The 22,621-nt window shown below is 36.2% G+C and overlaps 1 protein-coding gene across 5 annotated transcripts in view; it reads left to right on the top strand.

Moving 5' to 3' along the window:
* TPK1 (thiamin pyrophosphokinase 1) overlaps nucleotides 1-22,621 on the top strand; it is a 342,443-nt gene that overhangs the window by 142,313 nt on the left and 177,509 nt on the right. For 4 of the 5 annotated variants that reach the window (XM_035021317.1, XM_035021313.1, XM_035021314.1 and 1 more), the window contains one exon: nucleotides 13,717-13,789. The exons of the other annotated variant lie outside the window; for it this stretch is intronic. In XM_035021317.1, the coding sequence (XP_034877208.1) occupies nucleotides 13,717-13,789 (73 nt within the window). The remainder of the gene's footprint in view (nucleotides 1-13,716; nucleotides 13,790-22,621) is intronic. 5 annotated transcript variants of the gene reach the window in all.

Below are 22,621 nucleotides of genomic sequence, written 5' to 3'. Positions count from 1 at the left end.
AATCTAAAAAAAAAAAAAAAAAATCTTCCTCTCAATAAACTATTAGCAAGACAAATTTACATCACACAACAAGGTTTTCTTTACTTGATCTGAATCTTTGTGACAATTAGGAGAATATTTTTTTTCTAATTTGTACTATGTAAAAAGGTTTCATTGCTTAAAAGCACAACTTTGCTTTAAGAATACAATAATAAAAATTATTACAAAATTGCCTTGATTTTTCTTTTTAAGAAGAAATTTGCCCAGATTTAGTTTGTACTAAAAAAATTAGAAGTTTATAGATAGAAAAAAAATGTTTTGTGATTTGAAGCAAAGCACTTAAAAAGCAGCTGAAGCTGGAAGCTTAGAATGCAGTTTTCTTTCTACTGCTCTCATCATGTTTTTTACTTCATGCAAAATTCACTTATCACTAGCGGCCTCTAGTGTGTATTCAATTTTTTCCTGCTAGACTGTACATTAGTGGGTTATTAGTAACTAGAGGGCAGTTCCATGTGTTAGGAGCAAGAAAAACAACTGTAGTTTCTGTCATCTTACCATTATATCAGTCAGTGAAAAGAACATTTTCTTATAGGAGTGTGGTCTTATGATCCCTATTACCAGTAATAGGGCTTTCATGGTGGATTTCCTTAGTGTAGCAGCTGTTCACCAACATGTCCTTCTGATGTGGTGGGGAGAAATGGTTGATGGTCATGAATAGCCCTGATGCATTTTGATGCTTTAATATGATGGAGTCGAGTTAGGATATAGGTGTCAATGGTTAACAAAACCAACAATTTTAGCCAAATCATATATAGCAAAAGTTTGAACCAAGGTGTACTTACTTGTTCAATTTTAAAACTATACAAATAATTTTAATGAAATCATAATTACAAATAATAGCAATATAAAAATCAATTCATTTAAATGAACCAAATCTGTACTATTTAGTATTTACCTTTTGATTATTGATTTAATTTTATATATATATATATTTTTTTGAGACAGAGTGATTGTGAGTGGGGGGGGGGGACAGAGGGAGAGAACCTTAAGGCTCAATCTCATGACCCCTGTATCATGACCTAGGCTGAAATCAAGTCAGATGCTTAACCAACTGAGCTACCCAGGCACCCCTGTATATTCCTTTCTCTTAAAGGTACCTCATTCCCTACCCTCACCCACCCTCCTACTTACAGAAGTGATAACAAGTTCATCATAACGAACTTGGGGAATACAGGAAGATACAAAGAAAAAATAAAAATAACATGAAATCACCTAGGTTCTCAGTATTGATATTTTTACATATCTTTTTCAATTTCATATTTTTATAAGCATGTTTCTCTCTTGCTGAGTGTATGTGTGCACATGTAATAAAATAGGGATTTTTGTGTATATATTGTTTTACATCACACCTGTTTTTTTTAACATTGTATTATGAACACATTATCATATCATTAAATATTTTGTTACGTTCTTTATCAGTCTTCATATATCAGAAACGTATGTTCATAATTTTTTATAACATTGATAAGTAAAACGTAGACAAGTTTTATAAGTAAAACTTTGAGTTCTTGGCACTTAAAGTAGATTCTTGGAAATTAAGATATGAGGTCAAAAGTTATGAATTAAATATTTTCTCCCATTTTTCAGGCTGTTTTTTTACTTTCTTGATAATATCTTTTGAATCACAAAAATTTTAAATTCTGATGAAGTCTGGTTTAACTCTTTCTTTTGTAGCTCAGGATTCTGGTGTCATATATAAGATTCTTTGCCAAATCCAAAATCATGAGGTTTTACCTCTGTTTTCTTCATAAGTTTTATAGTTTTAGCTCCTGTATTTAGATCTTTCAACCATTTTAATTTTTTGTATGCATAGTGTGAAATAAGAGTTTAACTTCATTCTTCTTTGTATAGCTATCCAGTTATTCCAGCCATTTTTGACAGGTGTTTTGTTGAGACCACCGTTCTTGCCCTACTGAATGATCTTGGTACTCTTGTCAAAAATCAGTTGACCATAGATGTATGAATTTCTTTGGTACATTATGATTTCTGTTCCATTGGTCTGTATGTCTAGCCTGGTGCCATTGTCACACCATTTTGATTACCATGCTTTTTAGTAAGTTTTGAAGTTGAGAAGTAACAGTGCCCCTACCTTGTTCTTCATTATCAATTTGCCTATCTGGGTTCCTTACAATTAATTCCATATGAATTTTAAAATCAGTTTGTCAGAGCGCCTGCATGGCTCAGTTGGTTAAGCGTCTGCCTTCTGGTCAGGTCATGATCCTGGGGTCCCTGCTTAGTGGGGCGTCTGCTTCTTCCCCTGCCTACCCCTCCGCCCTGCTCATTCTCTCTCTCTCTTTCACTCTGTCAAATAAATAAAATATTAAAAAAATTAAAATCAGTTTGTCCGTTTCTACGAAAAGTCAGCAAATTCTGATACAGATTGTATTGACAGATTGTATCAGAATTTGCTGATGAATTAAATCTGATGAGCACTATTGCCTTACAATGTCAGGTTTCAAAAAAAGTATTAAACTTCTTTTGCACAGATTGCTAGAAAGACACAAAAGAATGAAACTAAGAAGAACTAGGCAATCTGAATAGACCTCATGGCAATGGAGGGATTGAATTAGTAATTTGGAAGAAACAAAAAAAACAAAACTACTTCAAAGGAAAGCCCAGGTCCAGATGGCTGCACCATTGATTTCTACAAAACAGTCAAAGAATAATTAATGCCAATTCTTCAAAGTCGTTGGAAAAAATAGAAGAGGGAATGCTTCCCAACTCATTTTCTAAGGCTCCTGTTCCCCTGATACCAGAACTATACCAATGAGAATATAAGAAAACGGTAGATCCATATATATATTTTTTTAATATGGATGCAGAAATCCTCAACAAAATACTAGGAAACTCAATCCAACAACGTATAGAAAGGATTATCCACCATGACCAAGTGTGATTTGTCTGAGGAATGAAAACGTTGTTCAACTTCTGAAAGTCAATTAATGCGATACATCATTTCAGAATAAAAATCACATAATCTCAAGACATTCAAAAAATATTTGACAAAATCCAACACCCTTGATGATAAAATACTAAACAAACTAGGAGTAGAAGGGAATTCCTTCAGACTAACAAAGGACACCTACAAAAAACTCAGAATTAACATCATATTTAACAGTGAAAGACTGGATGGTTACTTTCTAAGATTAAGAACAGGGAAAGGATAATCTGCCTTTGTACTTCTGTTCGACATTGTTCTGTAGTTTCTAGTAATGGCAGTTAGACTAGAAAGGCATCTTGATAGCAAAAGAAGTAAAGCCATCTCTATTTGCAGATAATATGATCTTCTTTATATAGAAAATTCTAAGTATACTACTAAAAAAATGACTAAAACTAATAAACAAGTTCAAGGTTCAGGAAGCAAGATCAAAGTATAAAAACAATTGTATTTTTACATACTTGGAGTGAACAGTTTGAAGATGAAATTATGAAGACAATGACATTCATGATAGCATTAAAAGAATAAAATAGGCGTATATTCTGTTCTTTTGAATTACTTGTTTTGCCAATTTCTAAGAGAGAATTGTTGAAAATGATAAGGATTTGTCTCTTTTTTTCCATTTTTGAGTATCTTGGGGCTCTTTTATTGTGTATGGATTGGCTAATTGTTTTGATTAAATGATCATTTTATCATTGTGAAATTGCCCCTTCTTTATCTTTACCAATATTCCTTGTTCTGATGTCTACCTTGTCTTATAATAATATATCCACTCTTTCTTTATGAGTATTTGCATGGTATATTTCTTGCTATGCTTTTACCTTATCCATCTATGTTTGTAGTTTTTTATAGACAGCATGTCTTTTTCATTTAATGTTAAATCTAGGTCTTTCAGTTGGAGCATTTGGCGCATATACATTTAATGTATTTATCAATATAATTACATTTAAATCTAATATTTTGCTACTTTTTCCATTCTTTTTTCTTCCTTTTCCTTCTTCTTTTTTTTTTTTTAGATCTTTCAGCCATTTTGTACTTCATGCAAAATGTGGGGCTTGAACTCACGACCCTGAGATCATGACCTGAGCTGAGATCAAGAGTCAGACACCCAACTGAGCCACAAATTTGCTCCCCTTTTCCTTCTTTTGGATCTTTTTTTTTTTATGATTCCATTTTATGTCCACCATTGGATTATTGGCTATACCTCTGTGTGGTTAATCTGCTGTTAATTCTCCAGCATATTTTTCATTTCTGATAATGTATTTTTTATTTCTAAAAGTTCCATGTAGTTATTATATATCTTCCATTTCTTGCTTCTTGTGTTCATGTTTGCTTTTACCTTCTTGAGTGTATGGAACATGTTTGAAATAGTTGTTTTAATGATGTTGTCTGTTAGTACCAGCCTCTTTGTCTTTTCTGTGTCCAGTTGACGGTTTTCTTCTTTGCCTGCCTGATAATTTTTGATTGGATGCTGTGCATTTTTGATTTGAAGTGTTACTAGATTTGTTATATTCTTTTAACAGTGTTGATTTTTGTTCTGAGACATGGTTGAATAACTTATGGGTGAGTTTGATACTTTAGAAACTTTATTTTAAGCTTTCTTGTGGTAGGTCCAGCGGAACTTTTGTTCTGGGACTAATTTAGTCTTACTTTTAATGTGAGACTCTACTTAATGACCTCTTTATTACTATGTCTCTGTACTCTTGATGACAGGAACATGGATTCTACCCAGCTGTATTTTATTTTTAGGAATTGTCATTACCATTGCTTTATGGTGGTCCTCCCCCGACGCTGGACTTCTCATTTGTGTATAAATGATTATGTGTCCAAACACTCAAGGAACTCTTTCTGTAGCTTTCTAGAGCTCTCTTTCTCCCTGTAGTTCTATTTTCTCAGGTACTCTAGCCTGTATTTCCTAGCTTCCCTTAAAATTGGTGCCCTCATTTGGGGAGATCACAGGTCTCTGAGTTTTCCCTCACTAGAAAACTGGCTAGAAACTGGCTCCAGGAAGAAAGCTGAGGCAATAATAGGGCTCATCTCACTTGTTTCAGCAAGCACTGTGCTCAGCTGCCTATTTTCTACTGTCTGGATATCATTGTTTCACATATTTTGTCTGGTTTTCTAACTGGTTACAGTGGTTAAAGGTCAATTCCTGTAGCATAGACAGAAAGAGCAGTCCATATATTTTGATTTCTTACCCACAGAATTTGCACTGCTGATACTGAATTAGAACACTCTGTCACAGAATTGAATATTGTTTTGTTTGCTCACTATCTAGAATAAAATATGCTTTCAGCAAGCTCATATGATTTTGTTATTGTGCCTCTCCTTACCACTTCTCTATTCATTAAAACAAATCGCAAACTTGAAAAGTGTAAGTAGACCTTACCTAGGGGTTGAGAGCTTATGGTGTGGAGTAACTTTGCACTGCACTCACACTGCTCTTTGATTACCATGCAGCCTTGGTTGGGCATACGAGTAGAGCAATTTTTCAAATAAGGGCCAAAATTTTGGAAGAAGTGGAATTGCATCTTGTGAGGGAAGTATAGCAAGAAAATTTCCCTATGCTAGGCATGGTTATCTTCAATTCAGAAAGGAGGAGGAGGGGAGAACATTTTGAATCTGTGTGATATCTGTGTATGTTACTTCATATCTCTCAGACTTCATATCTCTCAGGCTTTCTACCATAAAATTAGGATGATAAAAACCTTATGGAGTGGTTATGAAAATTAAATAAAATTTCACTAATTAATAAATATAAAATGCATGAATGAAATACAGAGACTGGTATATAGGAAGTATTGAAGTTTTCATCTAGGGTAAGAGCCCTCAGATCTTTCTCTTTTTTTGTACCTTTTTTTTCCTTTTTCTCTAATTCAAGTTTTTTTGCAAAGTTACATGTTTTCCCTCTATCATCTCTCTCCTCACTGTATCCGTAATTTTTATTTTAACTATATGATATGGAGATTTTATTTGTATTTCCTTTATTATTTTTGGTTATTTTTGTTTTCTCTGGGTGTTTTAGTTATCTCTTTTAGTTTTTCTTTTGTTATTTTATTAAAAAATCTTCAAAAAAACCCCCAAAAAACCCATCCTCTTAGATAATCAGTGTCAAAAGCTTCTTCCATTCACTACCATTATTTCCTTCAGGCTTATACAAAAATGTATGAATATGTTTACAGGTATTTTTGTTAGTTTTTATTTTATTGTTTTAAAACACTACTAATACCAAAACTTATGGAATGCAGCAAAAGCTATATTAAAAGAGAAGTTAATAGTAATAAACATCTGTATTTAAAAAAAGATCTCAAACAACCTAACATTACACTTCAGAGAACTAGAAAAGGAACAAACTTAATCCCAAAGTTAATAGAAAGAAGGAAGTAAAGATTAGAGCAGAAAAAAATGAAGCAGAGAAAAAGATAGAAAAATCAATGAAAGTAAGAGTTGTTTTTTGAAAAGATAAACCAAATTGAAAATCCTTACCCAGCCTAACCAAGAAAAAAAGAAAGAAGACTCAAAATCATAAATGAAGGAGACATTATAACCAGTGCTACAGAAATAAAAAAGATCATAAAGGACTATTATGAGCAATTATATGCCAACAAATTGGACAACTCAGAGGGAATAGATAAATTCCTAGAAAAAGACAATAAAGCATACCAAGACTGAGTCAAGAAATACAAAGCCTTGGGATGCCTGGGTGGTTCAGTAGGTTAAGCATCTGCCTTCAGTTCAGGTCATGATCCCGGGGTCCTGGGATCGAGCCTGAGTCTTTGGGCTCTTTGCTCAGCAGGAGCCTGCTTCTTCCTCTCCCTGCTGTTCCCCCTGCTTGTACTCTCTCTCCATCAAATAAATAAATAAAATCTTAAAAAAAAAAAATAGCCCAAACAAATCAATAACAAATAAGATGGAATCAGTAATCAAAAACCTTCCAACAGGAAAAGGCCAGAACAGATGGCATCACAGATCAAATTTTCTAAGTTTTTAAGGAAAAATTAATTCTTCTCAAACTCTCCCAGAAAATAGAAGGAATATATATATATATTTTTTTAAATCATGCCAGCATTACCCTGATATAAAGCCAGGGATCAGAAAAGAAAACTATGGAACAATATCCCTGATGAACACGTATGCAGAAATCCTCAACAAAATAGCAAACCAATTCAAGAGCACATTAAAAGAATCCGACACCATGACCAAGTGGCATTTATCCTTGCTATGCAAGGATGAGTCAACATATCATCAACATGATATACCATAGTAAAAGAATGAAGGATAAAAATCACATTATCATCTCAATAGATGCATAAAAAGCATTCTACAAAATTCAACACCCCTTTGTGATTAAAAACTCAAATTACCTCAACACAATAAAGTCCATATATGGAAAACCAACAGCTAACATCATAGTCAGTGGTGAAAAACTGAAAACGTTTCCCCTAATATCTGGAAAAAGACAAGGATTCTCACTCTCATCACTAGCACTCAACATGCTACTAGATATCCTAGCCAGAGTGATTATGCACGAAAAAGAAATAAAAGGCTTCCAAATCATAAAGGAAGTAGTAAAATTAGCTCTGTTTGCAGATGGCATGATCTTATATCTCTAAAACCCTTATGACTACACACACAATAAAAAAAAAAATGTTGGAATAAATGAATTCAGCAAAATTACAGTATACAAAATCAATACACAAAAATCAGCTGCATTTCTACACACAACAAAGTATCTGAAAAGGAAACTAAGAAAACCATTCCACATACAAAATCATCAAAAAAGAATAAAATACTTAGGAATAAACCTAACCAAGGAAGTGAAAGACTAGTACACTGAAAACTATAAAACGCTGATGATCTTATATTAACTGTTCTTATAAAATTTAATAGGACAGGAAATTTTGGAGGTGATGGGTATGTTTATGACATAGATTGTGGTCATAGTTTTATGGGTATGTCTCTCCTTATCTCTAAATTTATCAAGTTGTATACAATAATTGTGTGCAGATTGTATGTAAAAACATTTTTTTAATCGCAAACAAGGTAAGAGCATATACATTTCTCTAGAACTTGCTTTTTTTCACTTGACATGGAGTAGTCATTGCCTCTGGGAGAGTTGTCAATTCTAGGATGAAGTCAACTCATCTTAAAGCTGCCTATTTCCCTATTAGTGGACATTATATATTATTTAACCTTCCAGTACTATTAAACATTCAGTTTTTTTCTTCTTGTTATTGTACAAATATTCTATGTACTGTTCTTTGTAGCATAGATTCTCAAGTGGGATTGCTGGTCTGTAAGCTGTATTCCATTCATGATCCCAGTGGTCTGTGAGTGTACTTGTTTTTCTTCACGCTAGCAACACTTTCTCCTAATTTTCGACAAGTAGTTGTGTCCGTCAGTATCCTACAATTGCTTTCATATTTATTTCCTTGACAAGTAATTAGTTTACCTACCATATTTTCATGTAATTAGTGCCTTTTATATTTCTTGTGTGACTTTTCCTTGTGTGGTGTGAATAGCCTTTGACAGTTTTTTCTATTAGATTTGTTTCCTTTACCACTTTGGAGTACTATTTGTATATTAGGGATAGCAATCTTTATGCATTATATATTTTGCATATATAAAAATATTATACTTTTTTTATAAGTACATTGTTACATTTTATATAGCCTATTGGGTTTCTTTATCAATGTATGTTTTCTCTTTCCTCAGAACATCTCTTTTATCCAAAATTACACAAATATTTAAATATCTGTTGACACCTTTATTACATTTAGAGATGTATTTATGAAGACAGTTGAACTAATTATTTCTATATACACAGTCGTTTTTCCTTATTATATTTTGGATCACCCCCCTTTTTGCCCCCTTCCCTTATTTAATTTATGCAGTTTTGCAGAGAATGTTAGTTCAAATCTTTGATTAATTCCTCCATACTTTAGACAGAGTACCATTTTTTGCCTTGTATCTATAGCCATACTCTTTTTCAGCAGTGTTCTCAGACATTCTTCTCCTAACCTATTCCTTTAATCAAATCCCATCTTTACTTTAGCAAGCAGCACAAATTGTCCTCTTCTGCTTCGGTGATACATTTTTAAAATATACAGGTTGACCAAATTAATGCTGATTAATAAAATCTGCAGGGGAGTCGTGTGGTTGTGTAGAGAACTTTCTCTATGACAAAGTCTGGCTCCATTTCATAAATGTGCATATGTGAAAGGCTGTAGACGTAGCTGTCCAAGAACAAAGCTTGGGCTCCCTGGGTTTGAATTTTGGCTCTAGCTCTTATTAGCCTGATAACCTCGGGCACATTACTTAGCTTCTCTAGTAATAACTTTTATTTTAGCTGAAGAGCTTTAAATCATTCTTACTGTGTGCCAGGCATTTTCTAAGTGCTTTCCATGGATTAACTCTTAATCTTCACAACCACTCTAAATTATCTTCATTTTACATATGAAGAAGTGAGGCTCAGAAAAGTTCAATAATTTGGACAAGCTAGGAAATAGTGGGCCAGACATAATGGGAAGTTTGTAATAAGTGCTTCTTTCCTCATGCTTCTTTTTCACTCTTATCTTCCCCTGCCTTCCTTCTCCTGGCCTTTCTCTTCCCCTTTTCCCATTTTCCTATCTTCTCCTCTCTCCCCATTGCCTCCCCTCCCCTTCAGTATTTTTCCCTACTCCCCCTTTTCCTACCACCTTTCCCCATTCTGCCCCATCCTCTTCTCATTTCCTCTCCCCTCCCACCCACCGCCTTCTCCTCTATCTTGTTACTTCATTGTATTCTTTTTTTTTTTTTAAGATTTTATTTATTTATTTATTTGACAGAGACAGAGACAGCGAGAGAAGGAACACAAACAGGGGGAGTGGGAGAGGGAGAAGCAGGCTTCCCGCCGAGCTGGGAGCCCGATGTGGGACTCGATGCCAGGACCCCAGGATCATGACCTGAGCCGAAGGCAGTCGCTCAACCAACTGAGCCACCCAGGCGCCCCTTCATTGTATTCTTAACCAGCATTTGTGTACTTGGTGCTAACACATCATGTTTAAGCATATTATCTAAATATATCAGCCTCCCTCTTGACTATTACATGTGATGGATCTTCAGCTTACTAATTAATCCCGGCTCCTGTTGAACTGTTATTTTGTCATTAGTGAGTGGCAAGTATGGTAAGAGTTAAATGTAAAAGTCAAAGGAGTCCACACCATTTATTGAGCGTTTGGAACACCTTTACATACCAACCAATTAGTGCCATAGACTGAAGATACCAAGATGAAGTGTACGGGTCTGATCGAGGCCAACAGTGAACAGAAGTATGGTCAGTGGAGACAGAATTCCATATACCCTTAGTCACCTTCTATAAGCAATCAGTCCCCAAAGAGTTGTGAAAACATTCTTCCTGAGTAAACTCTATATGGTAACATCATATCTCTGTATCTGGGAAGTGTCATCCCCAGTAAGTACCTCTTCAGAATGCCCAAGTACCATGGCAGCCCATGCCTCAGAAATGTGAGATGGGCTTTTAATTGCTCTGTCCAAAAGCACATTTCAGCAAGTTTCAAAACTGCTGTATTCTATGACAAAAAGTTATAATTATTGTAGCTGTCTCAGCCTGTGTATCAGGTGTATTTTTGGCATGAGCCTTCCTAGAAATAAGTATCCTTGTTCATTTTTTTCCTTGTTCATTTTAAAGCATGTATGTTATATTGGAGAAAATTATATTAAAAAGTTAATCGAAGTTATCTTTTATTAATATGTCTTTTCCTGTTAATATTTTATATGAAAATACAAGTAAATTTATATGATTGCTTTCCTTCATGATTCACAATATATTTGATAAAAAGAGATCAAATTAAAAAGTATATATCCTAAGGGGACAGACACCTAGTTGCCTGTGTGTATCAGTTTTTATTTTTCATTCTTATTTATTGTCAAAATCAATATGATATTTGGAAACTGGCAAGTTGATTCTAGATATCTGAGGGAGTAAAATTTGTAGAGTAATATAAAGTCAGTTTTATGAGGAAGTTGGGTGATTCATACTGTACAGAACCAGAGTCCTAAGTTTAAATGGCTGCTTTACGTGGTGAAGTAGATTGGATACTAGCCATATATACAAAATTCACTTGACTTCTTGGATTTCGGTTCCTTACAAAAGGTAATGAGGATATTGAAGGAATGATTCCTTTTACCCCTTGCAGCAATGCCTCATGCTCGCTGGCTGCTCTAAAGAATCCCATAGACTGGGTGGCTCGTAAACAACAAGTACTTACTACTCACAGTTGCGGAGGCTGGGAAGTCCAAGATCAAGGTTCAATGTAAGATAAGATCTACTCCCTCATTCATAGATGCTTGTCTTCTCACTGTGTTCTCATGTGGTGGAAGGGACAAGAGAGCTGGGGTTTCTTTTACATGGACGCTAATCCCAGTCATGAAGGCTCCATCCTCTGACTTAGTCACCTCCTAAAGGCCTCACCACCTAATAACATCATGTTAGGGGTTAAGATTTCAACATACACATTTTAGGGGTACCAAACATTCAGACCCTAGCAAGCAATAATAATATTCTGAGCTCTTGAGTTTTGTTCTGTGGGTGTTTGAATGTTGTTTGATGGAGGTATTTTAAAGAAACTTTAAAAATCCATGAATTTTTGCAACAGGAAAAACAATGAGGAAAGAGCTAATAGTCTGTTTTTAGTCCTCATGTGAATAGAGTAAAAAGTATTTACCTGAATAGGTATAAAATGAAATTAGAAGTAATGGATATGTGGCCAGGGACGTTTTGAGGAGAAAAGTTTACAGGAAGATAATTGAAACCAGGCAAGTGATTTTAAAACTTAGGTACTTCCCAATTCTGCATTATTCTGAAACAAACTGTTGTCTTTTGTACATGGTTGATATTCAGTGAATGTAAAATTTTATTAATTACCAAACATTTCAATAGGTTACCATCATTTGTTAAGAAACCAACCATGAAATCTAAGCACTTTATGCAGTACAGATCATTGTAGTAGAACTTCTTACCATTTGTCTTCGGGACATACAGCTCAAAGAAGAGTTGGTCTAACACAGATTAGTTAATTAGGTTAGACCTAAGAAGTAATATTTCCAATTAAGTTAAAAACTTGAAAAAAATTACATGAAAGAACAGAGTTAGTGTTGGGTTTTTCATGTTCATCTTTATTAATTTTATCCTGAGTGCACATATAAGGTATTCTGTGTCCAGTTTCTTATTACCTCGGTCCCCGTTGCTCTAGTTCTTACTCTTTGGCCCTTCAGTGACCATGAGGTCCATTGTCCTGTGCTTGAGGCTGCACCCCGCATATGTGGAAAAAGAGGAAATAGGACTTTCCCCCTAAATTTATTAAGAGGGTTGTGGCAGCTTCTGCCCTCTTGCAAGAATCTCTGTTTAAATTCTGTGACCCTGAATCCTAACCCCAACTCACTGGTATAGCAGTAGAATCTCTCTAGGAGCCTGATAGCCTCTGTGTCTTGGCTTTTATGACCTAGAGATTTCTCCAAGTTCTGGGGCTTCAACTCTTTTGACATAAAATACTCAGCAAACTAAAGCTCTAGTCTCCTTTTAGCTAGGGGTCTAGTCTATTATGTAGCAACTTGGCCCTCTTGAGAAGACATATTGAAGTTTTATTATTCTTTTGAATCAGAACAATTAACTGGATAAATGCGTGCAGATCTAATTCTCATGGGATGTGAAAAGTAGAATATTTCTGAAGGATGAAGGTAAACATTCCCTTCTTTACATAATGTATTTTTCAGAGGCTCTGGGGGCTAAGGCTTTTTGTAGGAGCAGTGAGAAATCCAGGGAAGTTTTATTTTTCCACACTTAGGTGTTTTAAGTGGGAAGAAATTCTACCGGGTCATCCAAATGCTTTATGTAAAAATAGTAAAGGATGGCTTATGTACATAGAGTAAGATAGGCTTTCTGGAAGAGTTCTAAAAAAATATAAATGTAGGGAAGAGAAATAAGATAATTATGATGTAATTGGAAACATTTGTTTTGGGGAGTTCTCTCCCTCTACCTAGTAACCGTGACTTGTAGTATTTCAAACCTGTCGAGAAGCCTCCTGTTTCTAGAAGTGTCAACAGGGCATTTGGAAAATGTCTTTGAACTGACTCCTGCTCTGCAGAGAATGCATAATCATCCTCCTCATCTGTTCTGTTCAAATTTGTTGAAGTTCTGAACTTGTGTGAGGGCAAAATGATGTAAAGGTTTGTATATATGTAGAAAGTAATATGGAAAGATTATGAGTGTTGGTGTTAGGGTTTTTGAACTAGGAGTTTTTTATTTTATTTATTTTTAAAGATTTTATTTATTTGAAAGAGAGTGAGAATGAGTGAGTGAGAGAGAGAGAGAATGAGCAGGGGGGAGGGCAGAGGGAGAGGGAGAAGTAGACTCCTAGAGCAGGGAGCCCAATGTGGGGCTCCATCCCAGCAGTCCAAGATCATGACCTGAGCTGAAGGCAGACGCTTAACCGACTGAGCCACCCAGGTGTCCCTGAACTGGGAGTTTTTAAAACCAATAATCTTCTTTAATCTTTATTTTTTAAAGCAGGATAAACATTGACTGACAGTGTGACTAAGTTTATGAATTAGTCGGGTATGTGGAGTCGTAACCACACTATATAGAAACCAAGAGTATAAGACATCCTCTTGGCATAGTTTTAAAGGTTAACAAACAAGTAGTCTTAATTAGTTGACTTACTTGGAATTCTTTGTTTCAGCTTTTTGCCTGAATTCATCAGTGGAGACTTTGATTCTATTAGGCCTGAAGTTAAAGAATATTATGCTGTCAAGGTAAACTACAAACACTTTTATATTTAAGATCACATATGATTGCCTTTCTTATGTTAGTTCTGGCTTCCTTGGCGTATGTGTAGGGATTTAGAGACTCTATGTTTGGTTATTAAAAAAACTATAGCAATTGTAATACACATTCAAATAGAGATTTGGAAAATGACAAGTGGAAACACAGTCTTAGTAATTCTTCACCATCAGATATTCATTAATGCTTAGTCCTTCATGCATATATACTTTAAATGAGTTTATATAGGCTCATTTAATATATACTATTACTGCCTACAACCTCATTAGTTAATATATATTTTTCAAGTCATTTTTAATTTCCTTTAATGAATATACTGTATTTAATTTAACCAGTTCCCAATTGACTTATATTTGTTTTGTCTATTTTTTACATTGTAAACTAGTAAAAACAGCCTTGTAAATGAATATTTATAAAAATGCATAATTATGTGTCCTCAGAATTTGAGAACCACAGTTTTTTTTCTTTAATTTTAGTTTTCTCGAAACTGTTATTACTCTGTACTGAATAAAACTATTCATTACAACTTGAAATTAATAATGACACACAGCTTATTAAGGTGTTCATTTTATCACTATTATGCAAACCTTCTGGAGATCCTTGCCACAATGAAGAATGTATAGATGATCTAATTGAGAATGATAGAAGACACATAGGAATGTATTACAGTAATAAATAATTTAAGCTTGCACTGGTTTTAGAGGGCAATGCAGAGTTTTTAAAATAAAAATTAGAGCTCAGCAATTCTTCCAGCCACAACACCATCATCTGTTATTCTGAATTGGTATTAGCAAATAACACACAATTGTGAAAGAAACAGCAGTTACTGAGATAAAAATTTAAATTCTTTATAAGGCGTCAGATGAGTGAGGTAAATTCAGAAAGAAGAAGGGGAGGCAACCTTTCATAGGAAGGAAAGAAAGAAGGAGAGAGGGAGGGAAGGAAGGAAAAAGGGGGGGGAAGGAAAACATTCTAGATGGGGAAACAGATACCAAGTTTATAAATGCATAGGCTGTTATGATTTGGAAATTCTAGGGCTGGCAGTGAATGCAGATCTGGGCATGTTCCCTCTGCCCACCAGCTGATGAGATTCTCTATCAGCAAATGAAGACTGTTCCCAAGTCAGTGTTTGATATTCATGCTCAATTACTTTAACATTGGCATCTTTCTGTTCATTCCCCACAGTCTCACTTCTCATTAACTTCATACCTCAACCTCTTTGGGATGGAAAGCCTTCAGCCTTGCTTACAATGCAGAGTTTTACAAATTCATAGATATTAATCATATTTTCGGAAGCAGAAGAAACAGCAGGAGAGGTAGAAACAAGCAGACCTAGAAATAAGTTGAAGATCTGGCCAGATGTGACTTTTCTCCCCCGCTCTTTTTTTTTTTTTTTTTTAAGATTTTATTTATTTATTTGAGAGAGAGAGAATGAGAGACAGAGAGCATGAGAGGGAGGAGGGTCAGAGGGAGAAGCAGACTCCCCGCCAAGTAGGGAGCCCGATGTGGGACTTGATCCCGGGACTCCAGGATCATGACCTGAGCCGAAGGCAGTCGCTTAACCAACTGAGCCACCCAGGCGCCCTCTCCCCCGCTCTTAAATGCTGCTGGCTTGCCAGAACTGGAAGTGTCAATCCAATAATTCCTACCAGGATGGGGAAACAACAGGAAATGAGGGGAAGCCAGCTCCTTAATGTCTAAGTTGAGTGAAATGAGGTCAAGGATAAAGGAAAATTTTGAGTTAACTACTATTTGATGAATTTTCTCTTATAACTTCTTCAATTTTTTTAACCTCAAAACTAATTTTTATTTGTTAAGGCTTAATTTTTAAAGTAAGATTAGCTCATCTCATAATTCCTACATTGCGTAGTTATAACTTGATATAGTGCAATCCAGTTTTTTCAAGTATTGATGGGAACTCACAGCTTTGAACTTTTCTGATCTGTTCCCAGAGGGCACCAGTGATGTCTTTTATATAGCTAATGTGCCCTATATAGCACATGGTGTTTAGCTACAGTTTTAATAATGGTACTAATGACAACAATTTAATGTAGCATCTTGCACAATTCGTATAAGCCATTATCTCCAATTTAAGTAGTCTTTAAGCTGCTCTTTTACAAATGAAAGAAGGTTATCTCTGCTTTCAAATACTTTTTTTTTTTTTCTCCTACCTGATCTGGGTTTTCAATGAAGCTGAAACGGCTCTAGTGAAGAAAGTAAAATAAAGAAGGAATTTAAAATGCTTAAGTTTGTTAAAATTATAAAGTGGGTTTTGTAGCCAACATTTATTCACACAGTTTTTCCCTAGTAGATATGTCTTTGACTTATAGGAAAAACTCAAGCTTGCATGATTATATAAAACTTTATTTTTTAATTTTTTTATTTTTAAGATTTTACTTAGAGAGCACGCACCAGCATGAGCAGTGGGAGGGGCAGAGGGAGAGATAAAGGAACAAGCAGACTCCCCACAGGGCTCGATCCCAGGACCCTAAGATCATGACCTCAGCTTAAGTCAGATGCTTAACCAACTGTGCCACCCAGGCACTCCTGATTATATAAAACTTTAAATTGGTTTGCCTGCCTAATTCCTGAGAACACTAAAATATAGAGTATTTGATTGGGCAGCTTTTAAACAGAATATTTTATATCCCAGATCTTGCCATCTGCATTAGTTATCTATTGTTGTGGAATAAATTATACTAAATTTTAGCAGTTTGAAACAGCAAACAATTTTTATCTCAAACACTTTCTCCAGGTAAGGAATACAGAAGTCGATTAACTAGGTGATCCTGGCTCAGGGTTTCTCATGAGGTTATAATGTAGCTGGGTTTTTCAGTCATTTTGAGGCTCCACTGGGGCTACAGAATTCTCTTCTAAGATTATTCATGTGGTGGGGCACCTGGGTGGCTCAGTCGTTAAGCGTCTGCCTTCGGCTCAGGTCATGATCCCAGGGTCCTGGGATCGAGCCCCGCATCGGGCTCCCTGCTCGGCGGGAAGCCTGCTTCTCTCTCTCCCACTCCCCCTGCTTGTGTTCCCTCTCTCACTGTGTCTCTCTGTCAAATAAATAAATAAAATCTTTAAAAAAAAAAAAGATTATTCATGTGGTTGCCGGGTGGTCTCACTGGCTATTATTTCTCAGTGGTTAGTGATTGGAAGCATCAGTTCTATGCCATTGGGTTGCTCACAACATGGCAGCTTGCTTTCCAGAGAGGGAAGGGAGAAGGGAGTGAGAAGAACATGCATACAAGACAGCCAGCCCAAGACAGAAGTAGCGGTCTTTTTTGTGACCTAATTTCAGCAGCGATACACCATCTTACCATCTCTTCTGCCAGATGCTGCTAGTCACACAGACCAACCCTTGTACGATGTGGGATCAGACTGCACAAGGTTGTCAATACCAGATGGCAGGAATCCTTAGTAGCCATCTTGCAGGCTGGGTAACACGCCATCTGACTGACTTTGTTCTGATAAAGCCTGAGTGTTAGGCAGTGAGAAAGATGTTTTAAGGATGTCATAACAGATTCTTGGTCTTCAATTAGTAATATATAAGAAGGAAGAAGAAAACATAGTTACTCGTGTTCTCTCTTTGATTCTTCATATGCATAACCTGCTTCAAGCAAAGTTACATACCAACAATGCAGTCACTAGTCTTTATGTTCATAGGCCTTAATTATTTATTCCTTTGGATTTTGGACATGGAGGGGCGTTAAGTCCACCACTTAATTCCATATGGTCCATAGGAATGCATATGGTATGCCTTTCTTAATTTACTCCATAAAGCTTTCCTTTTCAGATAGAGCTGTAAAATCTTTGTGTTTCTCCTTTTGCCTCTGTGTCTCAGTTCTTCCCTGCATGGCTCATGATATTAGCTCAGAATGAGGAATGTCTCTTACAGATTTTCCCCTTGATAATTTTGTTTATGTATTACGCTCTGAGTCAGTGTTCCTTGATTCAAGGTTAGAATCACATATTTCATCCTTCTTAATTACCCAATCAGTCATGCCCAGCGCTTTGATTGAGGTGTGGTCTATGGGGTCTTGACTAGATATAGGAAGGGGGTTTTCAAACATGCTTCCTTTATATTTGGGAGATTCAATAACCAGCTGCTGTATTTTAAATGCCTTAAAGAGCCACAGAATAACAAGGTTTTTCAAAAAATTTAGGTGTGTAGGATAGATGAAAATATGTGATAAATATAATGATAAAATGTACAATAATTTAAAATATAATAAAAAATTCAACAATGTCATGTAGCCCAGTTTCCTGATGAAAAAGCTAAGGCCCATAAAGTTCAAATGATTCAAAAGAAAATGGTAGAGCTGGTCAGAGACAGCTCTTGGGTCACTATCCATGTCTCCTATAAGAAGAATTTGGTTGAAGCTGGGGCTCACCTGGCACTGCTGCTTGTCAACACACTAGATCTTTGGCCTCTTGGGCAAGTTGCTTGCACAAGGTATTTAGCATCCCTGGGAATGAGTGTCTTCACCTTCAACAGGATTACAGTCAGTGTGTTGACCATACATTGTACCTTCACATTTCGATCATGCCGTTCCCTCCCAGCCTCAATTCTGGGGTGGCAGTAGTTGGGCCAGACCAAGAATGACCAAACTAGTAAGGTATTAAATTAGACAAGAGCTGTTATAGGACACAGGATTGAGCCAAGATAGGACATTGACGAACCACGGTGATTTGGTAATAGAAAATTAGCAAAGGCATTGGTAGCCTTTAAGTATATGAATGTCTTCCTTTGCTACAGATGAGTATTTTGGCATTCCAGAAAGTGTTAGTATAAACAGAAGGCCTTGTGCAGACTGTATGGTGAAAATGACTCTAGTTGTAAGTCAGGAATAGGACTCTAGATCTAAGTTCTGATTTTATCTTCTCTGTTAATCCTTCCAAGTGCTGGAATAACACAATATGGTATCACAACAGTGGTAAAAAAAATACTAGAACAAAGGGGCGCCTGGGTGGCTCAGTCGTTAAGCGTCTGCCTTCGGCTCAGGTCAGGATCCCAGGGTCCTGGGATCGAGCCCCGCATCGGGCTCCGTGCTCCGCGGGGAGCCTGCTTCTCCCTCTCCCACTCCCCCTGCTTGTGTTCCCTCTCTCGCTGTGTCTCTCTCTATCAAATAAATAAATAAAATCTTTAAAAAAAAAAAATACTAGAACATGGTGTGGGCAAAGACCCTGGTAGAACTGCAGTTACAAAAGCAAGACTTGATTGAAAACATACAATGACCTCTGGTGTAAATGATGAATAAGACTAGCAGAAAGGTTGGGTTGATGCCAAACCACCAGTTTTCTATTACAGACATAACAAGATTATTCTAGGCTACCAGGTAGTTCTAGCACTGTAAATTCAGGAATAGAGATAGAGATCCAGGCATATTATTGTCTCCTTGTCTTTCTAATATCTTTTTCAGAATTGGGAAAGAAAAGATTTTTTTTTAGGCAAATACGTGAATTATTGAAGAATATCTTACACTAAATCAGTGTTTTCAGTGAGGTTTTCTCGTTGTCCTCTAACACTGGTTTGGCTGTACCCAAATTTTTGAAGACTACTCTTGAAAGACAAGGGTAGTATGTCTAAACGTTTTTAACCTGTGCTCCTTTTCATAACTATAAGATATTATAACTATTACATGCAGTAAAAAGTGGCTCATCATTTTATATCTCCTCTTAATGACTGTTACCTCTATAAATGTTTCTGTTACATTTTTGGAGACTGAGGTTTTGGGTTTAAATATCATTTTTCCCTGTCAGAATAACGGGAAATTGGCTTTTTGTTGACATTTGAATAGAATGTCTGATTTTTCATAAATGGACTACAAATGTTAAGCAAGAAATGCTTCTGTATTAGTCCCAATTTAAAGATGAGGACACTGCTTTTCAAATAGTGGGGGTGGCAGGTAGGGCTAGGTATTGTACTCAGGCAGAGAGGTCAAATACCACTGAGTCTTGGCTATTAGTATACATTGTAGTTTGTGGATTTTTATAAATGGTAAAGTCATGTTTTCCTAAGCTAATGGTACGAATTATTTTTTGAGTTGCTAACTTGCACATATGGAAGCCTTACTAAGGCATGTGAAATTAAATCAGCGCTGGTTTTCTCATAAACTTGTAATAATGATCATACGGTGTTATACATGTAGAAGTACTCTAAAGGTCCTCTCCAGGGGAATGATGAGACAGGCGGGGGACATGAAGTGGAAGGATCTCTCCAATATACCTTAATTCTTATGCTTGCCTCAGTCATAGTCCTTTCAAATTGACTTTATTTTAAATTGTCTACATTTTTCAAAGCCTGTTTTGTTTGAGTTTGTTTAACATATTTTAGGTATTTAAAAAAGGGAAGTCTATGCCCTTTACATTTTTAAGAACTCCTAAATGCCTCACAAATGACCTCAGGCTGATTGCCTAACTCTCCTAATCCTACTCTGTGTTCTCTAGGCCTCTGTGACTCCATCTCTCTCCACTCATTCATGTGGCTCATGGGCCACTCCTGCTCATCAGTCCTTCCCTTGCTTGGCTCCCCACCTATATCTTTTGGGACTCCCTCCTTTGTACTTTTCTTGCTGAGCTTGATATAAATATTTTTTTCATAATTTTCTTCCTTGATATCTATTAATATGTGATCTTCTGCAACCTGAGGTCTATGGTCATCATCCTGGTATCCCTAGTAGGTAGAGGCTTCTCATCACGGTTTATATGAAGCAGGCATGTAATCCTGCTGCTGTAATCAGCAACCACTGATGCCACACGATACTTGATGCAAACAAAGATTTCTGTGACCAAATGGATTTGTGAAATTGGACATTCTATATGCCCATTTTGGAAATTCACCGTGGACAATATCATTTTAAGGAAGGCTTCCAAAAATCTGATTTTGTTCACTTTCATATTTCTCAATGAGTTTGACCACAGAACACTTACCCTTTACCTACCAACACCTAATGCACGTTGGTTTCCAGCTAGGCTAAAATGTATTTGGATGATTATAATCTTGTTTCACTGTTTGAGGTTTCTTCTCCTTTTAAAAGTTGATAGGAAAAAATAATCACCACAACCTTGAAAATAACAGTATTAGCCAACAATGATTTTACAGTGCTTCCAAGATGCCAAATATTTTTATGTACTTTCAATTATAAATTCATTTATCCTTGCAACAAACTTCATTAGGTCAGAACTATTATCCACACTTTATAGATAATCGAAAGCACAAAGAGGTTGTACAACTTGCCCATGCTTACACAGCTAGGAAATGGTTAAGTGGGATCTAAACAAGCATTCTGGCCCCCTGGAATCCACATTTTTTTCTCACCACTATGCAGTAATCCTCTAGTGAAAGGAGGGAGTTTTCTCAAAGCAAAGTGAGGATCACATTCATGTGCTGAGGAAGTTCTGTAACCTCCTTTTCTCTGTGTGGTATTTAATATCCCTTTCCTACTTCTGCTTAGTTCTAAGTAACTGGGCAACAGCCCTGGCTGCCTGCCTGCCCCCTTCCTCACTTCTCACTTTTTGGGAGACTTGGCAGGGAGCCCTGGTGGAGGCTCATTCTTTCCTTAGCATATTCAGAGTGGTTGTGAAGGAAGAGCATCCAGACCAGGAGCAGATCTCTGGGTCTGGATGTGTACAAGAACATTATAAAACAGAAGCTTATTCAAACATCCTAATTGAGGAAGAATCTCTTTAGCTCTTTGTTTCAGGGTTTCCACCACCATCCGCAAGTCCATGCTTCACTAGGAGGTCTGACTCACAGGACTTGGCATATAGTTGTACTCATGGCTGTGATTTTTTTTGTTTAATTGAAGTATAGTTGATAAATATATTAGTTCCAGGTGTACAACACAGTGATTTGACAATTCCATCATCATGCAGTGCTCACCGGTAAGTGTAGTTACCATCTGTCAGCATACAAAGTTACTGTAGTATTATTGACCATATTCTCTGTGCTATACTTTTCATTTCCATGATTCATTTATTTTATAACTGGATAAGCTTGTACCTCTAATCCCTTTCACCAATTTTACTCATCCCCCCATGTCTTCTGGCAACCACCAGTTTGTTCTCTGTATTTATGACTTTCTGTTCTTGTTCATTTGCTTTATAGATTCTGTATATAAGTGAAATCACATGATTATTTGTCTTTGCCTAGTTTATTTCACTTAGCATGATACCCTTTATGTCCATCCATATTGTCGTAAATGGCAAGATTTTTATGGCTGAGTAACATTCTATTGTGTATATTTACCACATCTTCTTTATTCATTCCTGTATCCATGAACACTTGGGTTGCTTCCATACTTCGGCCCTTGTGAATAATGCTGTAGTTAATGTAGAGGTGCATATCTCTTTTCAAATTAGTGTTTTTGTTTTCTTTGGGTAAATATCTAGAAGTGGAATTACTGGATTACATGGTGCTTGTTTTTTTAATTCTTTGAGGAACTTCTGTTTCCACAGAGGCTGCACCAATTTACATTCCCACCAATAGTGCAGGGAGGGTTCCCTTTTCTCTATGTCCTCACCAGTGCTTATTTTTCTTGTCTTTTTGATACTAATCATGGCTGTGATTTATGACAGCAAAAGGATACAAAGTAGAATCAGTGAAGGGAAAAGGCACATGGGGAGAAAATCTGAAGAAAACCAATCACTAGTTCCAAGAGTTCTTTCCCAGTGGAGTCACACAGGATGTGCTTAATCAAATTGTGACAATAAGTGTGAGGTATTATCACCAGGGAAGCTCAATGCCCAAAATATTACTGGGGGCATCCATATGTAGGGCACCCATACCCTCTGCATATTGTGTA

Source organism: Mirounga leonina, unplaced genomic scaffold (assembly GCF_011800145.1).
Source record: "Mirounga leonina isolate KUSES-001 unplaced genomic scaffold, KU_Mleo_1.0 Mir_174, whole genome shotgun sequence".
NCBI lineage: Eukaryota > Metazoa > Chordata > Mammalia > Carnivora > Phocidae > Mirounga > Mirounga leonina.
The sequence above is the reverse complement of the archived record's forward strand: the minus strand, read 5'-3'. Positions and strand labels throughout refer to the sequence as shown.